Genomic DNA, 21,336 nt, shown 5'->3' with positions numbered 1-21,336 from the left:
GTATCTTTTCTTCTGTCCCATGGAGAACTGCTTATCAAAAGTTTACATTAGCCTTACCTTATGCCATGATTACCAGGCACAGTGCTCAGTTTCCATATACAACAATTTACTTCACCTTGTCCACTTTGGTTAATAACCAAATATTTCCCTAAGTATTCATTTGTCACACCGATCATTTCATGTAGGTGTTCATCGCATTCCCTATTGGAAATAAAAACATATCCTATAGGTAGGGTACCATATGCTCTCGTAAAATGATGCCTAAAACACTGACACAACTAATGATAACTACTAATGACTAAACCCAGAGGTAAACTAATGAGGGACATGACATACCAGCTAGACATGCAACATAACAGCCAAGTAGCATCTGCCAACTTGACTTAATGGTATTTTTTTATACATTAAGTAATTAATAATACAGATTATAATCAGTGTTTAGGATGCCAAGTAACACTACAGAAGTTCATATAGACCATTTTGATACAGCCGCAGAGAGAGCAAAGGCACTCAAAACACTGAATAACATCAGGAGTTGGGGAGTTGAGTGTTTCCCAGCAGAGCTCTATAAAAAACAACAGAGAGAGAGAGAGAGAAATTTGATAAACCCATTCCTAAATAGTTCTCTTTATTGCTATTATAAAAGCATGGACATTTTCAGAGAAATCTTTTTCTATTAGCCCTGTCTATTACATGGACAATTCTGATGTCAAAAGATCATGTGCCACATTTATATCAACACATATTTTTCAGTGATAGGCTCAAAAGTATAAAGCACCTATGTGGTCCCACTTTTCGTCATTTTTGTTAAGACTATTTCATTTATTATGTTGCACATGTGTTCTCCAACATTTATTCAGATGTAGGAAATTTGACAGCTTTCAGTTTTCTGTGACATTTATAGGCAGAGACCAGTAGAAACTACAGAGGAAAAGTTCTTACCACTTGACTGCCGCCTGAGTAAGGTGATTGCTGAAAACAAACAAACAAACAAATTTATAGAGGTGTTCCCAGCCAATGGTTTCTAACACAGTTTTTTCCCTGTAATCAACAAGATTTTATTAGCTTAACCCACAGCGTGGTTATTAGTTGTTCTAGAGGAAGGTTGAACTAATATTAACAGAGCATGTTCTCTTCAGACCAAGTCATCCCAAAATTTCTCTACACACCACCCAGGTTCTTTGTTTACTGAGAAAAGAAGATTTAAGTGCTGTGATGAAAGTATTCTTACCGGTTTCCCAGAGTAAGTGCTTCCTGAGCCAGAGCCACCCTGCGAAATAATTATGAACCATTTAATTTTGTCATACAAGGCTGCAGTGGACCATGTCCAAAGAGCACACAGCAGTCTTGAAAATGCCCTGGATATTAGAGGGTCTGATAGTGATTTTGGATTTACCATTTTCACTACACTTTTCCCCCCTATTTGAATTGAATGGTCTCAAATAAGCACAGCTATGTCCTTTTTATTCCAGGAAGAGTTTCAGAGGAATGGGTCAAAGCAATGTGTCTTGTCCAAACTACAGAGTTGGAAACTGAAACAATTACCCTGATATTTAAATGCATCATTCTTAACAGAATGACCCAACCATGTTCCTATGAGTAAAAAACTTTGCTGTGGGAGGAATAAATGCTGCCTCATCCTAAGGTTCAAGCTTCAGCAAAATATTCCAATTTTCATTGATAATTTTTCTCATACATTTACTATTGTAACATAATTTAAAATTTTACCCTCATTGTTACCTATCTTAAAACCCAATATCCCCATTTCTAATTTGGTTGCAGAATACTGAAAGAAGAATATCCTTACTGGCTTTCCTTGTTGACTGCCTCCTGAGGAAGAGGAACCCTGAAAAAAGATACCTGTTTTTGCCTCTAAATCTATTTGTGCTTAAATAGTCTTTCTATCTGTAATTAAAGACCAGAGAAGAATGAACATTGTTTTGTATCCAGTCATCCAAAAATCCCAGGCAAAATCTTATCTGAAATACATATATTTAACATTTTCTGTGATGTGTGTTCTTTCAAATGTTGTATTGGAAAATTTTATGCAAAATTCTCAAGAAAAAAGAACTGGTTTATAGTTGTCTTTAATATATGGAATAGAAAAAATAATAAGGTCCAATTAAACCATAATTCTCCTGGTATCAGTCTATGGTTACATTTGGGGAAAAAAAAAGCACCAACAAAAAAAAGGCAAATTATAAGAGGCCTTTACTATATAGCCCCTACTTAAAGGAAACTCTAATAAGAAAGGTAGGTGAAAATAAAAGTAGGTACAGAAAAATTAGATGTTCTGAAAGCATCTTATTCAGTTTTCTCATGAAGTGGCTCTGCTTATTTGAATGGCATTGCCAACATGAAATGTTACAATCATTAAGTCTTTAAGAAATGCCATCAAATACATACCGAAAATGTTTCACCTTTAGGATTCATGTATTAGAAAATGTAACATTTATGATCACTTTTTAATAACAAGTACATCTTTTCTATAAGAGATAAGCTAAAACATTTGTATGAACTGCCATTGAATGGCAAGAGTGAGGTCCAAATTACACAGTAAAAAGAGTAGTTTGAAATGGTAGAAGTTGAAAATATGCATAGTTAAATGGCAAGTATTATTTCCTTTGAAAAGAGAAAGTGTTTTCTTCAAAGCATGACAGAAATACTTAAGACAAATGCATACAAAATCAATGGAAAACTGATCTCTGAGCACAAAGTGTATTATTATGATGAATTTAAACAGAAATAGCTGTTCAGAATTTCCTTACACATGCACACACACACACACACACAAATCCAGTGGTTTCATTCTGTGATTACTAGTTCAGCTACACAGTAAAGTGCTGTCTCAAAATGGTGCGAAAATAAACATCATGTTTGCATTTGTTGAGAGTATCCCAGATAAGTAAATCATGTGCCACTCTTTGCATATTAAAGTAATTCTCTAACTGTCTAGTCCATAACTAACTTGATACAGGTTTTTTCAGCAGGCATATAAAAAAGAGAAAGGTAAATGAATGTTTTGTACTTACTGGTTTACCATGTTGTTTGCCTCCAGAAGGATATGAGCCCTGTAAGTCAATCAAACTTGTATTAATTGAATGTAAAATCATCTATCACTGTCTTGAAATAATTTCTGCAGTACTTAGGACAAGTTTATTTGGGTGTTCTTTGAACAAAAAAGGGTAAATGGGATGCTTAAAATTTACACTCTGTACTACACACCACAAGAATCAAGAAAGCACTGTTATAAAAGTACAGCCTGGCAACTATAGTATGTTCAAAAGAATATTTTACTCTGAGCAGTAACTCATTGTAACCAAACCTTTTATTCACCTTACTGAAACAACTTAGATCTGTATTACCTCCACTGTTAAAAATTAATAAAATGGCCAAATTAATGTATCAGTCAGCATCAAGTAACTGACCTGATCTAGAAAGTGTGTTAGGAAAGAGCTTGAAGTGATGGGATGGGAAGAGAATACTCACCTGCCCACCATATTGGCTGCCTCCTGAGGGGTAAGATCCCTATTTAAAAAAAGTGAAGAAAATTAACAGTGGTTATTTTTGTTATTCTGTGCAAAATGAAACATCACAGGACTTCTTACAGGATATCTCAGTCATAATCTGGAAAGTACATTAGTCTAAAAAGATGCAGTGAAAGACTTCTGATCTAATGCCTCCAAGTTCTTCAACAGCTGAAAGTAATAAATTGGGCAAACAGTCACAAAACACCTGCTGAGACTGTTCTGTTCCATAAATAAATTGATCAAAAGTGTCTTACATATGGCTCTATTGAAGAGAAAAAAAATAGACTTTATTTGTGATTTTCTACTATGTCAGGCATGTTTAGAGAGCACCATGTGTATTATTATAGAAACATTGTTAATATTACCAAATAGGTAGTTTGGGAAAAAAAAATTTGCAGTGTTAAGAATCCTCTCCATTCTACATGAGCTTATCTTTTTAATAGAGTGATACTGAACACCAATGCTTGCCAGTGGAGTAAAAAGCAATTAATATTTTTACTATGGTAAAGTGAGACATTGCAAACACAGTAATACTAAGGAAAAGTAGGCTCCATCTTTTGAGTTTGTCATGCATTTAATCTGTCAGCTATTTGCACTAGTAACATTTCTGAATCAATGGCAAACAGTCTGTATAAGGTGAATGCTTAAGGGGAAGTCTTCAGGTGATTTGAAAAGGAAAGTGGTGTTATTGTGTGCAACACACCTGAATTTATATTTTTAAGCAGTATCTATTGGTTTATTCTGTACCAAATTTTCCAAGTATTTAGTGTAAATATTAAAATAATTACTTGAGATAAGAGGCATTCTGAGGTAAAACAACTAAAATAATGATCTATGGAATTTCTTTGCATGGAAATTTGTTCATGCTACTCCATTTTGAGTAGACTCCAGCTACTGACAGTCCCTGTTTTCAAATATTTATTAGGTGTAAAATGACCCTAAAAAACTGGCAGTATGTGTACTGTATATTTTTTCAGCTGATAAATTGCAAATAGAAGATCTTGAAAACAAAGAAAATTTGCTTGCCTGTCCACCATACTGATTACTTCCAGGATATGAACCCTATAAAAAGAATGCAATTTTTTTATAAACATTTTTTTTAATAGCAACAAATTTTTAAATGGCAAAAAAAGATCCTGGACCTAATATAATATAAACAATACTCATGACACTGATTAACTGGAAGAACTTTACACAGTTACTAATGCAGTGGCAAATGACTAATTATGCACACATCATATTGTTGGTTTATGCAGTGAGATGAACCCTGTGAATGATTCTTCAGTAACTTTTAAGGCAAGAAAGCTTCTATAACTACAAAGTAAAAACTTGGCTCTTGTATATAGAAGGATATAACTGAAATGTCAAGTGTGATTGAATAAAAGCCCCATGCACTCTCTGGAATTATTGTACCTATCTCTGTGACTAAACTGAGCTCAATATTTAATGGCTGCTGGCACATATAATAACTGAGCCATGTTTATTTCTGAGGAACTAATCTGTGTAAATGTTAGAGACAAACTGCCTACCTGTCCACCATGGTAGCTGGTTCCTGCGAAAGAGCCCTGCATTCAACAGAAACAGCAATGTTTACTCTGTGTTAACTTCAGTGTCACACAGAGGAAATCCAAGAGAACAAACTGACCTATTGCAGTGATCAAGTAATTTACACTGCTTACTATTATTCTGATTCATCTTGATTTATATGACAAGGAATATATGTGTATATATATAATGTGTATATAAGTGATGATGATGATGATTATTATTATTATATAATTTCTATTTATATAAACTCTAATTTATGTCTTGTTTTCAACACTTTTGATTCTCAGCATGGCATATATACCATGGGTTATATACTTGGGCGTGTCATTTTGCTTGATTACATAGACCAATAAAGAGAAGCAATTTTTGACTACTGAAAAAAACCAAGGTAACTGAACCCTCCTTCAGAAATTAACTTGATCTCAGCAAAACAGTAGAGGGGATTTTATATGTTTGGGGTTTTTTGGCTTTTCTTTTTTCAGGAATTTACAAAGAAATAGGAAATATACTAATTAGAAGAAAAATGGAAACAGCTTTAACTTTTCCAAATGTGTTTCTCTGCCCCATTCTGAAAGCACCTGAAGCCAAGGTTTTAATCTAAGTTTCACTAGTTCAATCATACTGTTAATAACTATTATAAGAGCAAAGTCCAAAACCCAACAGGTACACTATGAGATATTTGTGAAACAGATTCTTAGAAAAGTCCCAGGCCTCTGTTACAAACTGAGTAGCTCATTTTGAATACAATACTATGGTTGCAAGTCACTTATTATTTTTGCCTTTAGCAGGTTCAAAATTGCTCATTTTAGCATAATGTGGAAAAAGATTTCATCATACATAGAACTTGACAGACAGAATTATTTCAAGAAGTGTAGCTCCTTGGGAATTTTCCAGTATGTGTACATACTATGAAAAATATATAAAGACAAAAAATACTTACTGAACCTCCACCGGGGCACACACACCCACCCTGTACAAAACACAACCAAACTTACTTTCCTGGGTCTGTGATTGGAATAGGCCTCTGAATTAGTAAATCAAACTCATATTCTGCTACTCTAAGAAAATGGATTATAAAATACTGCTCATCAGCTTATCAAGCTCCATTTAAAAAGGCAGGTTTTTTATCTCTTCCCCACCCTTTTAGGCTAGCTGTGCACTTACTAATCAAATTTTAAAATAGAATCTTCTAACTTCTCATTTAAAATTTACAGTAAAAATTTACTCACAATAGGATAAGTAAAACATTCTGAATAGTAATACTGCTTATGTTTTGTTTTTCCTTGAGGATACCAGAGCAATTAGAATTTCCCCAGGGAAGTGATCACAGCACCAAGCCTGTCAGAATTCAAGAAGCATTTTGACAATGCTCTCAGGGACATGGTGTCATTCTTGGTCTGTCCTGCACAGGGCCAGCAGTTGGACTGGATGATCCTGATGGATCCTTCCAGCTCAGTGTACTCTATGATCTTATGGATACATGCAGTGCTCTTTGGATGACTTCCAGTGGAGGCCTATTAGGTAACTTCTACTGTGGTAAAACTCAGAGGTGGCCAGATGTTCACTATCCAGTGTCTCACTTTCCACATCCAATCTGGATTAAATGTGTGACTGGAAACAGTTTTTGTGAAGGAAAGTTACACAAAGCAATTTGTGAGTATATGACACTAGCAGAACCAAACAGTGCAGAGAAAGAAAACATACCTGTCCACCAGACTGTCTGACCCCTGAAGAAAAGCCCTGGAAGAAATGAGCAACTTAATTACTTCTGTGTTACTGAGTAACATTCTCACTTGTTCTCTGTGGTTCTCAGAATTTCAAATTGCTTCCATTTAAACATAACACAAAAAATTATCTTAAACCATGATATGTTGAAGAAACATTTCCATGCTGTGACATTTCCCATGTCATAGGCCCCTGTGTCATTTGGTCTTAACGTGATCCGATATTCTAGACTCATACTTAGCAATCCGGCTTCAGTCTGGCTTAAAGCTATTCTACCTCAGAATTTTCCTTTTTTGAAAAAAATACCAGTCTGTTTTCTTGATGAGCTGTGCACCCAAACTGCAAGTACCATGAAAGTAGAGGTTTTACCTGTCCACTATACTGGCTGCTTCCTGAAGAAGCTATACCCTAAAGAAATGAAAAAGTATTTGTATTTGTTGCACATCCTTTAGCTCATGACCTGTCACAGAAAACCACATTTTTGTCTTCCTTGGATTTAAGTGCCACAGAGACATGACCATTTACTTTATAACCATACTGAAATCCACTGAAAGCCTTTACAGCGGCTGCTGTTTAAACAGAACAATGAAGTTTGAATCAAAGTCAGCTTCAGGCAGGTGTGAGTAGTGCTGCTGCCCTGGACTGTGTGCTCACAGTAGCCTTCCATACTTTGCTTATGTGGCCTGATACAGCAGAGTCAGATATTCAGCTATTCTGCCTAAACACTCTTTTGCTGTAAGACACTCCTTTAAAAAATAATCTGATTTTCACAAACAAACAAACAAACAAACAAACAAACAAAACAAAAAACCAAAACAACAAGAAAAGGCAAACAATAGAGAAAACAACCCATAAACAGAAAAACAATTCTCACCTGTCCTCCATAAGGTCTGCCACCTGAGAAAGGTGGACCCTGTAGGAAAGGTGCCAATTATTTCTCAAATCAAAAAGCTTCTTTAAGAGCTTTTTAAAGAAACACTATTTTTTTCTTCTGTTGCACAATGAAAAATGTCAGGAAGATAAACACTCAGCCTACTGCTTTATATGTCACTCCGTATTAGAGGCTATACCTCCAGGCAGCACTAGGAGCTCTATCTGTCATCTTTCATTTCACAGGGGCATGAGGAGTCTTAGTAACTCCTCACCTTCTCCCCTCTTCCTATTTTTAACCATACTGCTTTTCAGATATCAACTCTGATACTGCATTTTTCTGAAGGTAATGAGGTAGAGGAGGGAGAAATCTGCTTCCTTACTGTTAGAGATAAGAAACCTTAACAGCAACAGGTCAGGTTGGAGGGTAGAACAAGGCCAGAACTGCATTTAATACAACACAGGCAGCAGATCTCCACAGTTTTTGTATTGCTTCAAAGCATATATCTTTAGATACCCAACTTTTATCAGATAAACAGATTTTTCACGAAGTAATTTATCAGTCAATATAAAAGTACCAAGTTTTGGTGTTGAACAAGCAGAGATTCTCACCTGTCCTCCATACTGGCTGCCTCCTGAAGAAGGTGAACCCTGAACAAAAAAGAATTGAATAATCTCTATATCCATGCCATTGTGCTCCTTTAAGCCATGCTCCATGTGAAGGAGTACCCAGTTTCCTTCACTCCAGAACTGTGAGTGGACTGAACCAGCCTGTGCCAAAATGGCTGAGGCTCATCTGCATTTACCATGGTGCATCAGAAACGCCATCTTAAAAACTTTGCTGTGGCCTGGGATCCCATGCATTTACAACCATTATATACTTAGCAACAAATTAGATAAAAAATGGACAGAACCTCCCAAACCAAACCCCAACCTCCTTAAAATATTCTTTTACTCAGAGAACTGCCAAATCTTTTTGATAAAGTAGTAAATCCTACAAGGGAAGAATATTCACCTGTCCACCATATTGGCTGCCTCCTGGGGAACGTGAGCCCTGAAAAGAAACAAAAAATGGAAACTGAAACGTTGTTACACCTGCTTCATAAATGCATAGAATCATTTCATGAGGCTTTAAAAGTTATGGTTAGCTTCATAAAGTACTGATTTATTTCAGAGAGACATGATATCTAGTCCTGTAAATTTCAAGGGTCAATTGAGTCAGCCAAGTATTTCACATTCTATTTTTTCTTAGTCGTAGATAATTATCTTCATCTGAACTTGTTTTGTTTAATGACAGTAGCATCAGAACACTACAGAGAATGATTTACTGAAAAGATTTTAGATTAAATTAAAGCTAAGATAGTCAGTCAGGTGGACAGTAAATGAACTACAAAAATGGGGACTGTTAATGCTTACTTGTCCACCATACTGGCTGCCTCCATAAGAAGATGACTCCTGGAAAAAAATTGATAATTAGTTATTTCTGCATATCTAATTCATGGAAAGAAGTGACAGAGACACCTGTAATTTTTTATTTGACTGGTTGTGTGTAATTATCCCAAAATAAACTCTAGTTTTTTGTCTTCCTTGAATTCACAATATTACCACAGAGTATAGACCATTGCCAATTTTCTTGATATATTAAATTGAGGTCCTTAATATGAGTCAAATATTTATTAAAAATATAAAATATTAAAAGTAAGAACTTACATGTCCTCCATACTGGCTAGCTCCAGAGGAATGTGAATCCTGTAAAGAATACCAGATGAGTGAATTAGGATTTAAAACATGGAAATAAAAACATGACTCTGCCAGGACAACATGGGCAAGAGAGCAAGGTAAGAGGGAAGACAGGTGAGCAGGGCTTTCAGAATGCTTTAATAATTAGGATTTCAGTTGAGCAAACTAATTTGGGAAAATACCTGAGATCCTTAACAAGGGTGGAAGGCAAAGATGTAGTGCTTTGTTTGTGTGACATGTTGGGAAGGTTAAAGTGACATTCTTTCCTGTTCTTTCTCTGCTCACTTCTGGAGAATGAGGTTTTTTAATTTGGAAAGCAGAATGCTGGGCCAGAGCTAGCAGTAAAATATTAGCTACCTAACAGGACTCTGAAAACCAAACTAAGAAAATTTGCTGAAACCTCATACAACAAAAGGTCTCTTTGAAGAGGGGAAATTGGATTTTTTTTTCTTTGTAATGGAATTAGGTCAAATAGGAATTCAAAATGATGCAGTTTGATTCATTCTTTCTCCGCACTTGTTTGGTTGGTTTATTTGGGTTTGTTTTTTTGTTTTGTTTTGTTTATTTTTAGCTTCATTTTGCAAGTTTCACAAAGCCAGGGCACTTTTGGTGAAAAAATCCATTGTTATAATTTTTAGGACATATCTAAGTCAGCGATGAATTTCACTTGCTGGGCTTCTGTTCTTTTTAACCACTTCCTATATAAAAATTGAATTTAACTGAATGAATTAACAATCATTTTCAGCAGTGGTAAATTATTCTTTTTGGAATGAATGCTTACCTGGCTGTTGTACTGGCTGCCTCCAGAAGAAGTTGTGCCCTAGGGAAAATAGAGCAATAAAATCACATAAATCCATATCCTTGGGGGATATTTTTGTATAATTTCAAGGAAGCCAATAGAATTGACTCCCAAAGTAAATATTTGCACTGTTATCTACCCGTGTTTGTAACAACATTTTTCATTGTAAGACTTCTCTTTGAGTGAAAACTATTTCAAATGGAAAGGGAAACTGGGAGCGCTGCATGAAAGTTCTGTGTGCATTTTTTAGTTACAATTAAAAAGAATGTCCTGTGTGTATTTTTAATTGTAACCAAAGTAGGTTATTTTCACAAGTGTATGACTCCTATTAGGCACTGACTCTTTTTATCCTCTCTAGCCATTATATTGATAAAGCAAACAGAGGACACGCTTAAAAGCTGATGGACATTTCTTACATTTGCAGAGGAATCACTTCTGACTAAAGTAGGGGATCCACCCTATAAAGTAAAACAAGAAAAGAAAAATTAGCCTTTGTCTTTGGTCATAAACTATAAATGAAACAAAACCTTAGAATGTCTGTTTCATGGCATTTTAAAGGAAGAATATCACAGCCTGAAATTAGTTACACTTCTACTTCACTTACTTTTATCAATTTGCCAATAGATAAAATAGCCCTTTTTTGGTCCAGAAGACCACAAATCATGAAGTATCATATTGTATCTACCTATAATTCATTGCCTAGGAAATAAGAGTATTTCCAAGGTGCAGGAATGTCCTTTACATGCTACATGTTGATTGTCCACATATGATTTGCTTTGAAAATAGGGATTACCCTATTTCATAGTCCTTAAATAATTTCATATGGACTTAAAAGCACAAGTGAGATGTTGCTCCATTTTTTGTTTTGTTTATGTTTTAAATTTTGTAAACATTGACTTTTGATACAAATTTTTACGATTGGCAATTTTATAGACTGGATAGTATTTTAGGTTTCTTTCATGATAGGTCTTCTGTCAATTAATTCTGCTATTTAATGCAATCTTTTTTGGGCTTTTTGAGAAGAGATACACATCTCTGTAAACACTGTATAGCAACTGACATCGCTGCTCAGAGATGCAGCTCACTGCCAGCTTTGGAGCTTCCTGGCTTTTATCAGAAATAATGCGGCCAGCAAGCAGTACTAGGGAAGGGATTGTCCCCCTACACTGATTGGGCACTGATGAAGCTACCACCTTGAATCTTTGCTCACTTTTGGGCCCCTCAGTAAAAGAAGGGCCTTGAGTTGTGGGATTGGGTCCAAAAATGAGAAAGGGGCTGGGGAAGGGTCTGGAGCACAAGCTTTGTGAGGAGCAGCTGAAGGTGCTGGGGTTGTTCAGCCTGGACAAAAGGAGGCTCAGGTGGGTCCTTATTGCTCTCTATGACTCCCTGAAAGGATGTTGTAGCCAGGTGGGGGCTGGTCCCTTCTCTCAAGCTACAAGCAATAGAACAAGGGGAAATGGCCTCTAGCTGCTCCAGGGGAGGCTCACATTGGATTTTAGGAAACAATTTCTTCACTGAAAGGATTATCAAGCACTGGAGAGGTTGCTGGGGAAGGGGCTGAGTCACCAGCCCCAGAGGTATTGAAAAGACTTGTACATGGGACACCTAGAGACATGGCTAAGTGGTGACCTTGGCAGTGCTGAGTTAATGGTTGGACCTGAGGCATTCTCCAACCTAAATGTTTCAATGATTCTGTAACACTGAATCTTGGCATGATAAGAAATAACTCGCACCCTATCAGAACCATCTAAGTCACCAAAGGAACAATTAATGTAAAATTTAGACTACATTAAAATAATTAAGTTGGAAATAAATAGGATCTCACATATTTTTCCAGTTAAATAGTTTAGTAAAAGAAAATGTATAATGAACAAGTAGCACTTACAGAATTTGTCCCAGAACAATCACATCCACCCTGTAAAGAATGCAGAAAGTGTTTAAAATGTCAAGAGCACAGGACTGAAATGGGTCCTAGTTACAACTCGAATTACTTCTACCATCCCAGGCACACAAACCATAAAGCTACGTTTTAACTGCCCAGCTTCTAGCACTGAGTCTGTTTCATCCTATACAACTGTTCCTGCACTTATTCTTCTGATGGGGCAACAAAATGCTCATTTTTTTATCTTCAAATTTTCTTACCTACAATTTTTACCTTAAAAATAACATGCAGCAAAAGGATGAATACAAAAATCTGAGTAGTACCACAGAAAGCATTTTTTTTTTCTAAACAGGCCAGAGCACCTGGAGTACATGCAGTACTGTTTCATGTTACAGATGACAGAGAAAACAGGTGATTTCTACTCTGATAAAACTAACTGAGAGGTGGGCAGGAGTTCACCATTCAGTGTCTCAGTCTACACTTTCAATATACATGAACTTTGTTTAGTACCAAAGCAAGCACAGGAGCTGGCATGCATGTGCCAAACAATTACTGCTGGCTACTCTGGCTTGCAGGATGTCCAAATAACAAATGGCAAAAGAAAACTATGTGTTGCTGAGGCTTGGGCAAGAAGGACAGTTCTTGTAAAGGAAAGATGAGAGAAATAAATTAGAATCCCTGACACAAGCCCGGCTGAAGACTGTGGAGAAAGAAGTTCATACCTGTCCACCAGACTGGCTGCCTCCTGAGGAAGATGAACCCTGAAAACATAACATTCTTGTTTAAAGATTTTTCTGTGACACATGCATTTAAATACAAAATATTGTCTTTTACTCTTTTAACTGTTTGAAAAGTTGATATTAGTTGAGAACATAATTTTATCTATAGAAAGATCAATGAGGATAAAATAAACCACAGAGTAGTCTGGAAACTTGGGTATTGCCAATCTGGTAATATTTTCTTGAAATATTTGCATTGAGGGTAGAACCCCTCACAATAACAGCGAAGAAGAAAAATTTCCCACCTGTCCACCATACTGGCTGCTTCCAGATGAGGATGAGTCCTGAAAATATAAAAATCACTTACTTTATATTTAAAATATATAAATTAATGCCAAATATTTATTACTTTCATTTTTCCTTATGTTAAAACATCAGTTAATACAGTAATTGTATTTTGATTACTCTGCTTGCATTTGGAATTTTACATAGAGCTATGTAAGGAAGAATGAACAAGTATTTTTCATTCACAGATTAAAAATTGCTGTAATACAATATGAGGCCTGAAACTTTTGTATGACTGATACTTCAGGTCAAAAATACAAAGATTTAGTATTTACCTGTCCACTGGAGTAGCTGCCACTTTGAGAAGATGACCCCTGCAAAAAGAAGACTCAATTTATTTTTGTTTGAAATGGCTTATGGAGAACAAGACAGTTCTATGCACACAATTTTTAATTTTTTTATTCAAACAGTTTTCAATTTGATTTCACAAGACATGATGCCAGATGTCATGAGAAATTCTAGGAAATTAATGGTTTGGTGTCATTTACTCATTGGGATAATTTTTAAATAGTACAGCCATTTTGAAAGAGAACTGCAAATAATAAATAAAATAGATGCTTACATGTCCACCTGACTGGCTGCCTCCTGGGGAATAAAAATCCTGGAAAAATGTATTTAAAATGAAATTACATGGAAAAACCAAACCCCAAAAACTGGAAAGATCAGAGTGGAAGAAAAGCACTCCTCCTTCCTTCTCCACATGCCTTAATTTTCTGTCATGGATTGTTCAAGAAAAAAAAAATCTACTGTCTTTATATATAAAACAGCACATGCCTTTCATGACTATTGATAATTGCTCTTTTGGTGGAAGATATTCTCTAGGATACAACAGCTGAAAGAGTTAAATGTCCAACAAAATAATTTCTCAGTCTGTGTCATTAGAATAAATACAATATGTGCCATGTAAAAATGATAGGAAAATAGAAGCCTTCATAAGTAAGTCATACAGCACAACAAGCAAAGGGTTGCATTTAGAATAAGTGCTGGAAAAATCATGGTATTGAAGCTCTTTGCAGTCAATCAATTATTTAAAAAGTGCAAGGACCTGAACAAGTGAATTGTGCTATCACATTTGTGATGTGAGTTTGAGATTCAAGAGCACACCTCAGCATCAGCTGGGATTTCTGGCAGTACTTAAACTCTTTAACCATATCCTCATTCCTGCTGTGCTTGAGGGCTTTCTGTCCCACACTGGAACTGCCTCAGGCTTTCCACAGGAGATGTAGTTTAGGTTTAGCACTGGGCTTGCACCTGGCACTACATACAGGAGGGATTGCTTACCCGTTCACTCTGGCGGCCACCAGACACTGAGGAGGAATCCTAAAAAAGATAAGAATCTAGTTATTGCCATGGCAAATATTACTGTTTCTTTCTAAGCAAGGGGGGGAAACAAAGAGAGGTACTGCTTGTGGGAAGGTTGAAGATGTAGGCTGTAGGACAAACAGTCTGCAAATTCTTTCTCAGCTCATTTCTGGAGAATGGCATTTCTTTCTTTTGAAAGCTGAATCCTGATATAGTGAAATAAAGGAATGAGATCACATCTAAATCTATTTTATTTCCTCCAGAATGTTTCAGAGGAAAACATCAGCATTTGCAAAGCTGTCTTGATTTTTCAAAGACCAAGATGGGGTACACATCTGTTGTTGCACTTAGTTTCTTTTAAGGGCTTATTGGACCCTCTGTAGTATCATATTTTAGCTTTCTTGAATATCCATAAGAAGATTTGGTTCAGAAACTACATTGAAGCTATTGACACAGTATACTTGTGACTAAAGTGCACAGCTGAATTTGTAATTATTTGCAGAGAGCAATTCCTTACTAACCAGGACCCTGGAAAATACTTAAAAATTGTAAAGTTTTATAACAGGCTTCAGCAGAGTGAATAGAACATATACTTTAGTCAGGAGAAAAGGCATCTTTTTAAGAAAAGCAGGCAGTTTTCACCACACTACATGAAAACAGACCATTCCTATGCAATATGTAGTTGAAGGAACTTGAATCATGTGTCTGGCATTGGAAAACAAACAAAATGTAGTGTAAATTTGGGATGGAAAGAAGGAAGTAGTATTATAAAAAATATTGAGTTTTTATGGAAATTGTGAAATAAAAAGAACTTTCTTTGTAATTGCTACTTCTAACAGCAAATTAAAAAAATGTTTGATTGTTAGAAGTTGGAACTGTTGTAAGTGCAATTTTAATTTGTGAAATTCTTGTCATGTATAGCAAAATCACATGACATCAGATAAGGTAAAGGTTCATGTAAGCACCTAGATACTTTAAAAGGTAGTGAATGAAGATATTGATATTTTTGAGAAGAAATGCTTACACTATCTTCAGTTTCACTGGCTCCCATGGCAGGTGAATCCTGTAAAATAATGCAAAAATATTTATTTTCATGTAATAATGTCTCTTACATGCTCTTAAATGTGGGGTACATAAAATAGCAGAATAAAACTAGCCAAGTGCTTAGAATCTCAAATTTTACCTAAACTAGGGCATGTGCAAGAAAAAAAAAAATATTTAACTTTACCTGAGAAGAGGCTTAAGCAGAAGAGGCTGGGAAAAAACCCTCCTTGCAAACATGCATTTTTATAGGGGAGAAACTTTTCAGTGAAGTTAAATTGCAAAGTTATCATTCTTAATATTAGAAAATCCCATTATTTAAACTTTCAACAGCTTCTGCATAAGTAAGGTATGTAAAGTAAATGCATGAAGTATTTTCCTTTTGAATGAGCTAACATATGAGCAATAAAGTTGTTAAAGCACTGAATAGTCACAGGGCTAGTCACAGTTAAAAACAGCCTGCATAGTGCATCATGTTCTCTACATTATGAAAACATTTTGAGTTGTTACAAAGGTAAAGAGAAAAAAAAGTTAAAATGGCATTTTCATGGTAATGGTCACTTAAAAATAACTAAAGCATAGAACTCAGTACACATAAAAACCAACACAGCAAGCTTAAGCTTTTGATGTAGGAGACAAATAACATTTACCTGGCCATAAGTCTCAGAACCACTATATACAGAAGATCCACCCTGTTCAGAAAACATAAATAATTTTCATATTGCAAACAGGTGCTGCCTTTTTTTTTTTTTTCTCTCTCTCCTTACTGTAGGGATCTTCTTCTGGCAGATTAAAGAAATATGATTATTTACTTGGCTATCAGAACTGTTAAGCAACTCAGAGTTATGTGCCTGTAAAATACTAATGTTACATATTTTTAAACTCAAATTCTAATTCCTCTTTTAAAGAGACCTCCATCTTGCAGATAACTCAAAGCTAGCATTGTTGAGAAGAATAACCCTTAAAGGTTGGAGGCAACCCACCTTTTACTACCCTATAAACTTTCAGGCTGCTTAGGTAAAAGTATATACAAATTCACTCATTCCTCAAATAAAAGATCACTTTCATTAGTATAGTGAGAGCTGAAATACAGATACAGCTGTATATTTACTTCACCCAGGGTATTGGCCCTCAGCAACATTTACACAAAGTGGAAAAAAGAGTATTTACCTGACCATAGGATTCACTGCCGCCATCATAAGAAGAAGACCCTCCCTGCTAAGAAAATTTTAAAAAGCTGATTAATTTGATTCTCCCAAGAAAGTGTCTTCCATCTTTCAAGGACAGAACAGAAGGAAAATAAAAGCCTGTCATCTCTACAAAGAAGAAAGAGCACCTACCTGCCCGTAAGATCCACCAGATCCATAGTAGGAAGGCCCTCCCTGCAGAGAAAACAGAAATTTACTGCTTTGTAGCAAATGTTTTCTCAAAGAATACTTTTAGGTTGCTCCTGAGCAGGCACAGTGACCAGAATATTTACCTGGTTACCAGAGTAAGAACTGTGGGAAGAACCTGGGCCACCCTGAAAGAAAAACACAGACCAGCTATTTTCTTGCAGATGACAGTTTAAATACCTGCACATCTGGTTCTCACTATACCCTTTCTCCCAATTTTAAGCTGATTTTTATGTGCCTAAGTAAAACTCAAGACCATTGTTTTAAAGTGGAAGAAATCTTCAGGCAGCAATTTTCTTGACCTGCTGAAATTTGAATTCTGCAAAGAAACTGCAGAGACCATTCTGTACTGTTCTCTGTCAAGCTTCACACCACCAGGTTACATCAGGGTTGATTCAGTTTTTCTGCTCTGAGGGGTAGCAGTCGGGTCTGAAATTTAATATGTCATAGCACCCACAATACTGGGAGTGAAGGAACCAGGAGGATGGGAGTCTGTATTATCCTGGTGAGGGAGGAAGAGCTACTACCTGTCCATAGGATCCTCCAGGATAGTAGTAAGGCCCTCCCTGTGCAGAAGACAGAATGGGTTACTGGTTTATATCTGGCTACTCCTTCAGGGAAGATTTCAGATGGAGTTTGTGAATAGGGCATTTTATCTGAATGTTTACCTGGTTACCAGAATATGTGTTGTATGAAGAACCTGGGGCTCCCTGAAATGAAAACACAGACTAGCTATTTGCTTGCAAACAGGATGGTGTAAATACCAATGGATCTAAATCTCAGTCCAGGGCAGTACTCTTAAACAAGAAGGGGCTTCTTATCACTAATTTTTTAGTCAGATGAAAGATCATTCCATGGAAGCTGGAAGCACAATTGAGTCTTTTTCTCTGACAGATTTTATGTTGTAAGGTACAGACAACTGATAGAATTATTAGGTGTTGTGATAGACTCAACTCTTGGGTCTTATATTTCACAGCAGCCACTACATTGAAAATATAGGAAAGAAGATAAAAGTCTGTTATCTCTACAAAGAAGAAAGAGCACCTACCTGCCCGTAAGATCCACCAGATCCATAGTAGGAAGGCTCTCCCTGCAGAGAAAACAGAAATTTACTGCTTTGTAGTTAAATGTTCTCTCAAAGAATACTTTCAGGCTGCTCCTATGCAGGCACAGTGACCAGAATATTTACCTGGTTACCAGAGTAAGAACTGTGGGAAGAACCTGGGCCACCCTGAAAGAAAAACACAGACCAGCTATTTTCTTGCAGATGACAGTTTAAATACCTGCACATCTGGTTCTCACTATACCCTTTCTCCCAATTTTAAGCTGATTTTTATGTGCCTAAGTAAAACTCAAGACCATTGTTTTAAAGTGGAAGAAATCTTCAGGCAGCAATTTTCTTGACCTGCTGAAATTTGAATTCTGCAAAGAAACTGCAGAGACCATTCTGTACTGTTCTCTGTCAAGCTTCACACCACCAGGTTACATCAGGGTTGATTCAGTTTTTCTGCTCTGAGGGGTAGCAGTCGGGTCTGAAATTTAATATGTCATAGCACCCACAATACTGGGAGTGAAGGAACCAGGAGGATGGGAGTCTGTATTATCCTGGTGAGGGAGGAAGAGCTACTACCTGTCCATAGGATCCTCCAGGATAGTAGTAAGGCCCTCCCTGTGCAGAAGACAGAATGGGTTACTGGTTTATATCTGGCTACTCCTTCAGGGAAGATTTCAGATGGAGTTTGTGAATAGGGCATTTTATCTGAATGTTTACCTGGTTACCAGAATATGTGTTGTATGAAGAACCTGGGGCTCCCTGAAATGAAAACACAGACTAGCTATTTGCTTGCAAACAGACATTTACATAAGTGAGTCTACTGTGAACTTCTATTCTTTTAAATAAAACTTTACAGCAGCCACTAGAAGAGAATGTTGGTTCGTACTTTTTTTAGAGATAAGGAAACCTGTAGCAGGTTCTGTAATTTCTTGCTCCGGTTAAAAGATTTTAAAGTACTACTAGCATTTAGTTTTACTTTTCTAGTCTCAGAATCCTATGTCATACCTTGCAGGCTCCATGTTTTTATAGATGATCATTACCTTGATGGCCTTTATAAAAACTGCCAGAATACTGGACTTTCAAAGTGTAAAGAGTATTTAGGACAGCATGTCTTTCAGCTCATCACTGAAAGGGGAAGACTATTTACCAGTTCCTGACATTCACTATAACTGCCATTTCCCCCTTCTATGAAAACAGGGGAAGCGTTATTCTATGGTTATACTGCTTCCTCTGAGACCATTTGTAGACTAAGATCTTGTTTTTAAATGAAGCTTGGAGAAAAAGCAGGATAATTGCAATGTGAGGAATCTGGGGATCTTTGGGGATCCACATACATTTTTCCTTTGAAACAAGATGGTTTAAACATGTGTAGCTCTGACTCTTAATTTATAATATTCTCCAGCTTTGAAGAGACTTTTGTGTAACTCACAGCTTTTAAATCTAGAAGAAAGATTTTGCAAGAATTTTTCTCTTCTGCTGAAGATTCTTCAAGGAATCAGAATAAACTGAGTCGGAAGGGACCCAAGAGGATTATCAGGTTAAACTGCTGGTCCTGCACAGGACCAGCCCCAAGAGTCACACTATGTGCCTGAGAGCATTGTCCAAATGCTTCTTGAACTCTGTCAGGCTTGGTGCTGTGACCACTGCCCTAGGAAGAAGATCACTCTCTCTTTTCTGTAAGATTTATGAGTGGTAGTTTATGTGTACGTATACATCTACCCAGAGCTTGCTTTTTTAATGTTATTAGAATGTAACCTCTCCTGGCCAATCTGTTTACATGCTACTGTGAGAACTGTAGCTGCCACGTGTGGAGGGCCCTGGACAGAAAATGAAGATAAGACCATGAAAGCAAAGGTCAAATCTACTGCTACATAATTTATCATAAATTAATTTGATCAGCTGATACGATTGCAAATTGGAAAATAAGTCTCTTGTGTATCAAAGTTGACACAACTGCATTGAGAACTGGTTTTCTAATCTGTCCTATTTTGACGTCTTATTTTCTTCATGTTGAAAATTTCCTTTAGTTGATAGCAACTAAATACACTTTCCTCAACCAAGCTGTGCTAGATTTCTGTTAAAAACTTTTTTTTGGCGAGAATTAAAGCATGTAAAGAAAAATGCTTGTTAGAATGAAAAAAACTTGCCTAAAGGTCTCCACCTTCCTTATAAATATATTTTTGTACAATCATGCAACAAATAAAAAGATTTTTTTCTCAATGAAGTTTCATTATTACTTATTTTAATGGACTAGTTTATATTTTAAAGCATGTAAACCATGATTACTGCTTAGCCTCAATTAGATGAAAGAGGTGGTATTGCGTCTAACCAAAATTGCTGTTGCTATATTTTAAGTTAATAAGTTCAGAAAACAGTAATTTCTTTATACAATTAGTTTGTTTAAATAGTGTGGGGGTTTTTTACAGAAAGAATAATTAACAAAATGCTTCTTGTTGAAATTGAAAACTCTACCCCATTCAAATGGGTTTATGTAAATACAGCTTCAATAAAAGATTCAGAAATACATATCCTAATAGAAGACAGGTTACTTTAAAATCCAAGGTGACTTTAAAAGCCAGGAGCCTGGTAGAGCTAGTCTATAATGTCCACATAAAAACATTCCTTGGCCTTTTTCCTGGACCAGAGGCATTGCCTAAGAGAAAAGTTTATCCAGTGCAACTGACATTGAAATTTCAATTACTCTCTTTATAGGAAGGAACAGTTTAAATGTTGATTTAAGAGATTATATCTTGAAATACGTATCAAATTTTGAAAATTTTTCACAGTATTTTATTGCATCAGTGAGAAAGACAAGGAAACTAAGCTGGATGCAGCTAAGTACTGTGGTTACTGCAAAGTATATTGACTGGTTTTTGAACACAATGAATAATTGGCACATAATAGTTAAGTGACAGAGCTTGTGGATTACCAAGAACAGTTACAGAAAATTAATGGTCAAATGGTAATTATGAAGTTAAATGGAACTTATTCTTTCATTTAATTGTATATAGTTCTACCCATATTAAGGAAATCACCATTAATATTTAGTGTTAACCAACTGGCCATATTTACAGGCAATTGATTCAAAGTACTCCATTATGTAGAAGGAAGTATAAACTCAGAAATATAGTTACCGGTCTATGACCACTGCTTCCATCAGGACAAATGCAACCACCCTACAAATAAAAAAAAAAAAAAGGAAACAATTTTTGCTTTGTGGAAATTTAAAATAAAATCTTATTTCAGATGCAAAACTGTTTAGGGGAAGAAAGTCTGTGAGACTACAAGGAAGGTATGACCTTTGCTGGACCTAGAACAAATGAGGGGACAGCACAGATGTGTACTGTTAACATTTGCTTTGGAAGTCAGACTGATAATGCATCTCCC

At 36.1% G+C, this 21,336-nt stretch overlaps 2 protein-coding genes across 2 annotated transcripts in view; both read right to left on the bottom strand.

The window, feature by feature from the left end:
* Positions 1-466: 466 nt before the first annotated feature.
* On the bottom strand, positions 467-16,697 carry LOC115906429. Its single transcript, XM_030953587.1, has 24 exons — positions 16,672-16,697; positions 16,152-16,193; positions 15,485-15,523; positions 14,440-14,478; positions 13,721-13,759; positions 13,434-13,472; positions 13,119-13,157; positions 12,817-12,855; positions 12,098-12,127; positions 10,195-10,233; positions 9,384-9,422; positions 9,090-9,128; positions 8,689-8,727; positions 8,286-8,324; positions 7,678-7,716; positions 6,074-6,136; positions 5,060-5,095; positions 4,493-4,592; positions 3,490-3,528; positions 3,033-3,071; positions 1,808-1,846; positions 1,232-1,270; positions 943-972; positions 467-565 (listed from the first exon to the last, which is right to left on the bottom strand). The coding sequence occupies exons 1-24, from the start codon at positions 16,695-16,697 to the stop codon at positions 467-469; spliced, it is 1,050 nt and encodes a 349-aa protein (XP_030809447.1).
* A 120-nt stretch (positions 16,698-16,817) lies between these two features.
* LOC115906426 (loricrin-like) overlaps positions 16,818-21,336 on the bottom strand; it is a 30,026-nt gene continuing 25,507 nt past the window's right edge. Inside the window, exons 36-44 of the mRNA XM_030953585.1 lie at positions 21,084-21,125; positions 18,667-18,708; positions 18,526-18,564; positions 18,085-18,126; positions 17,944-17,985; positions 17,564-17,605; positions 17,423-17,461; positions 16,982-17,023; positions 16,818-16,883 (exon numbers count right to left, since the gene is read on the bottom strand). Of these exons, the coding sequence (XP_030809445.1) occupies positions 16,818-16,883; positions 16,982-17,023; positions 17,423-17,461; positions 17,564-17,605; positions 17,944-17,985; positions 18,085-18,126; positions 18,526-18,564; positions 18,667-18,708; positions 21,084-21,125 (396 nt within the window). The remainder of the gene's footprint in view (positions 16,884-16,981; positions 17,024-17,422; positions 17,462-17,563; positions 17,606-17,943; positions 17,986-18,084; positions 18,127-18,525; positions 18,565-18,666; positions 18,709-21,083; positions 21,126-21,336) is intronic.

This window comes from Camarhynchus parvulus, chromosome 8, assembly GCF_901933205.1.
Source record: "Camarhynchus parvulus chromosome 8, STF_HiC, whole genome shotgun sequence".
Taxonomy (NCBI): Eukaryota; Metazoa; Chordata; class Aves; order Passeriformes; family Thraupidae; genus Camarhynchus; species Camarhynchus parvulus.
Note: the sequence above shows the minus strand (reverse complement) of the source record. Positions and strands in the feature narration are given on the sequence as shown.

Bases quoted from the DNA above. Each gene is read 5' to 3' on its own strand.
- LOC115906429 (XM_030953587.1), bottom strand. From the start codon at position 16,697: ATGGCGGCAGTGAATCCTATGGTCAG. The intron at 12,856-13,118 runs GTGGGAAATTTT...TTATGTTTTCAG, and splicing joins GCAGCCAGTATGGTGGACAG to GGTTCATCTTCCTCAGGAGG. The intron at 1,271-1,807 runs GTAAGGATATTC...ATTATTTCGCAG, and splicing joins GCAGTCAACAAGGAAAGCCA to GGTGGCTCTGGCTCAGGAAG.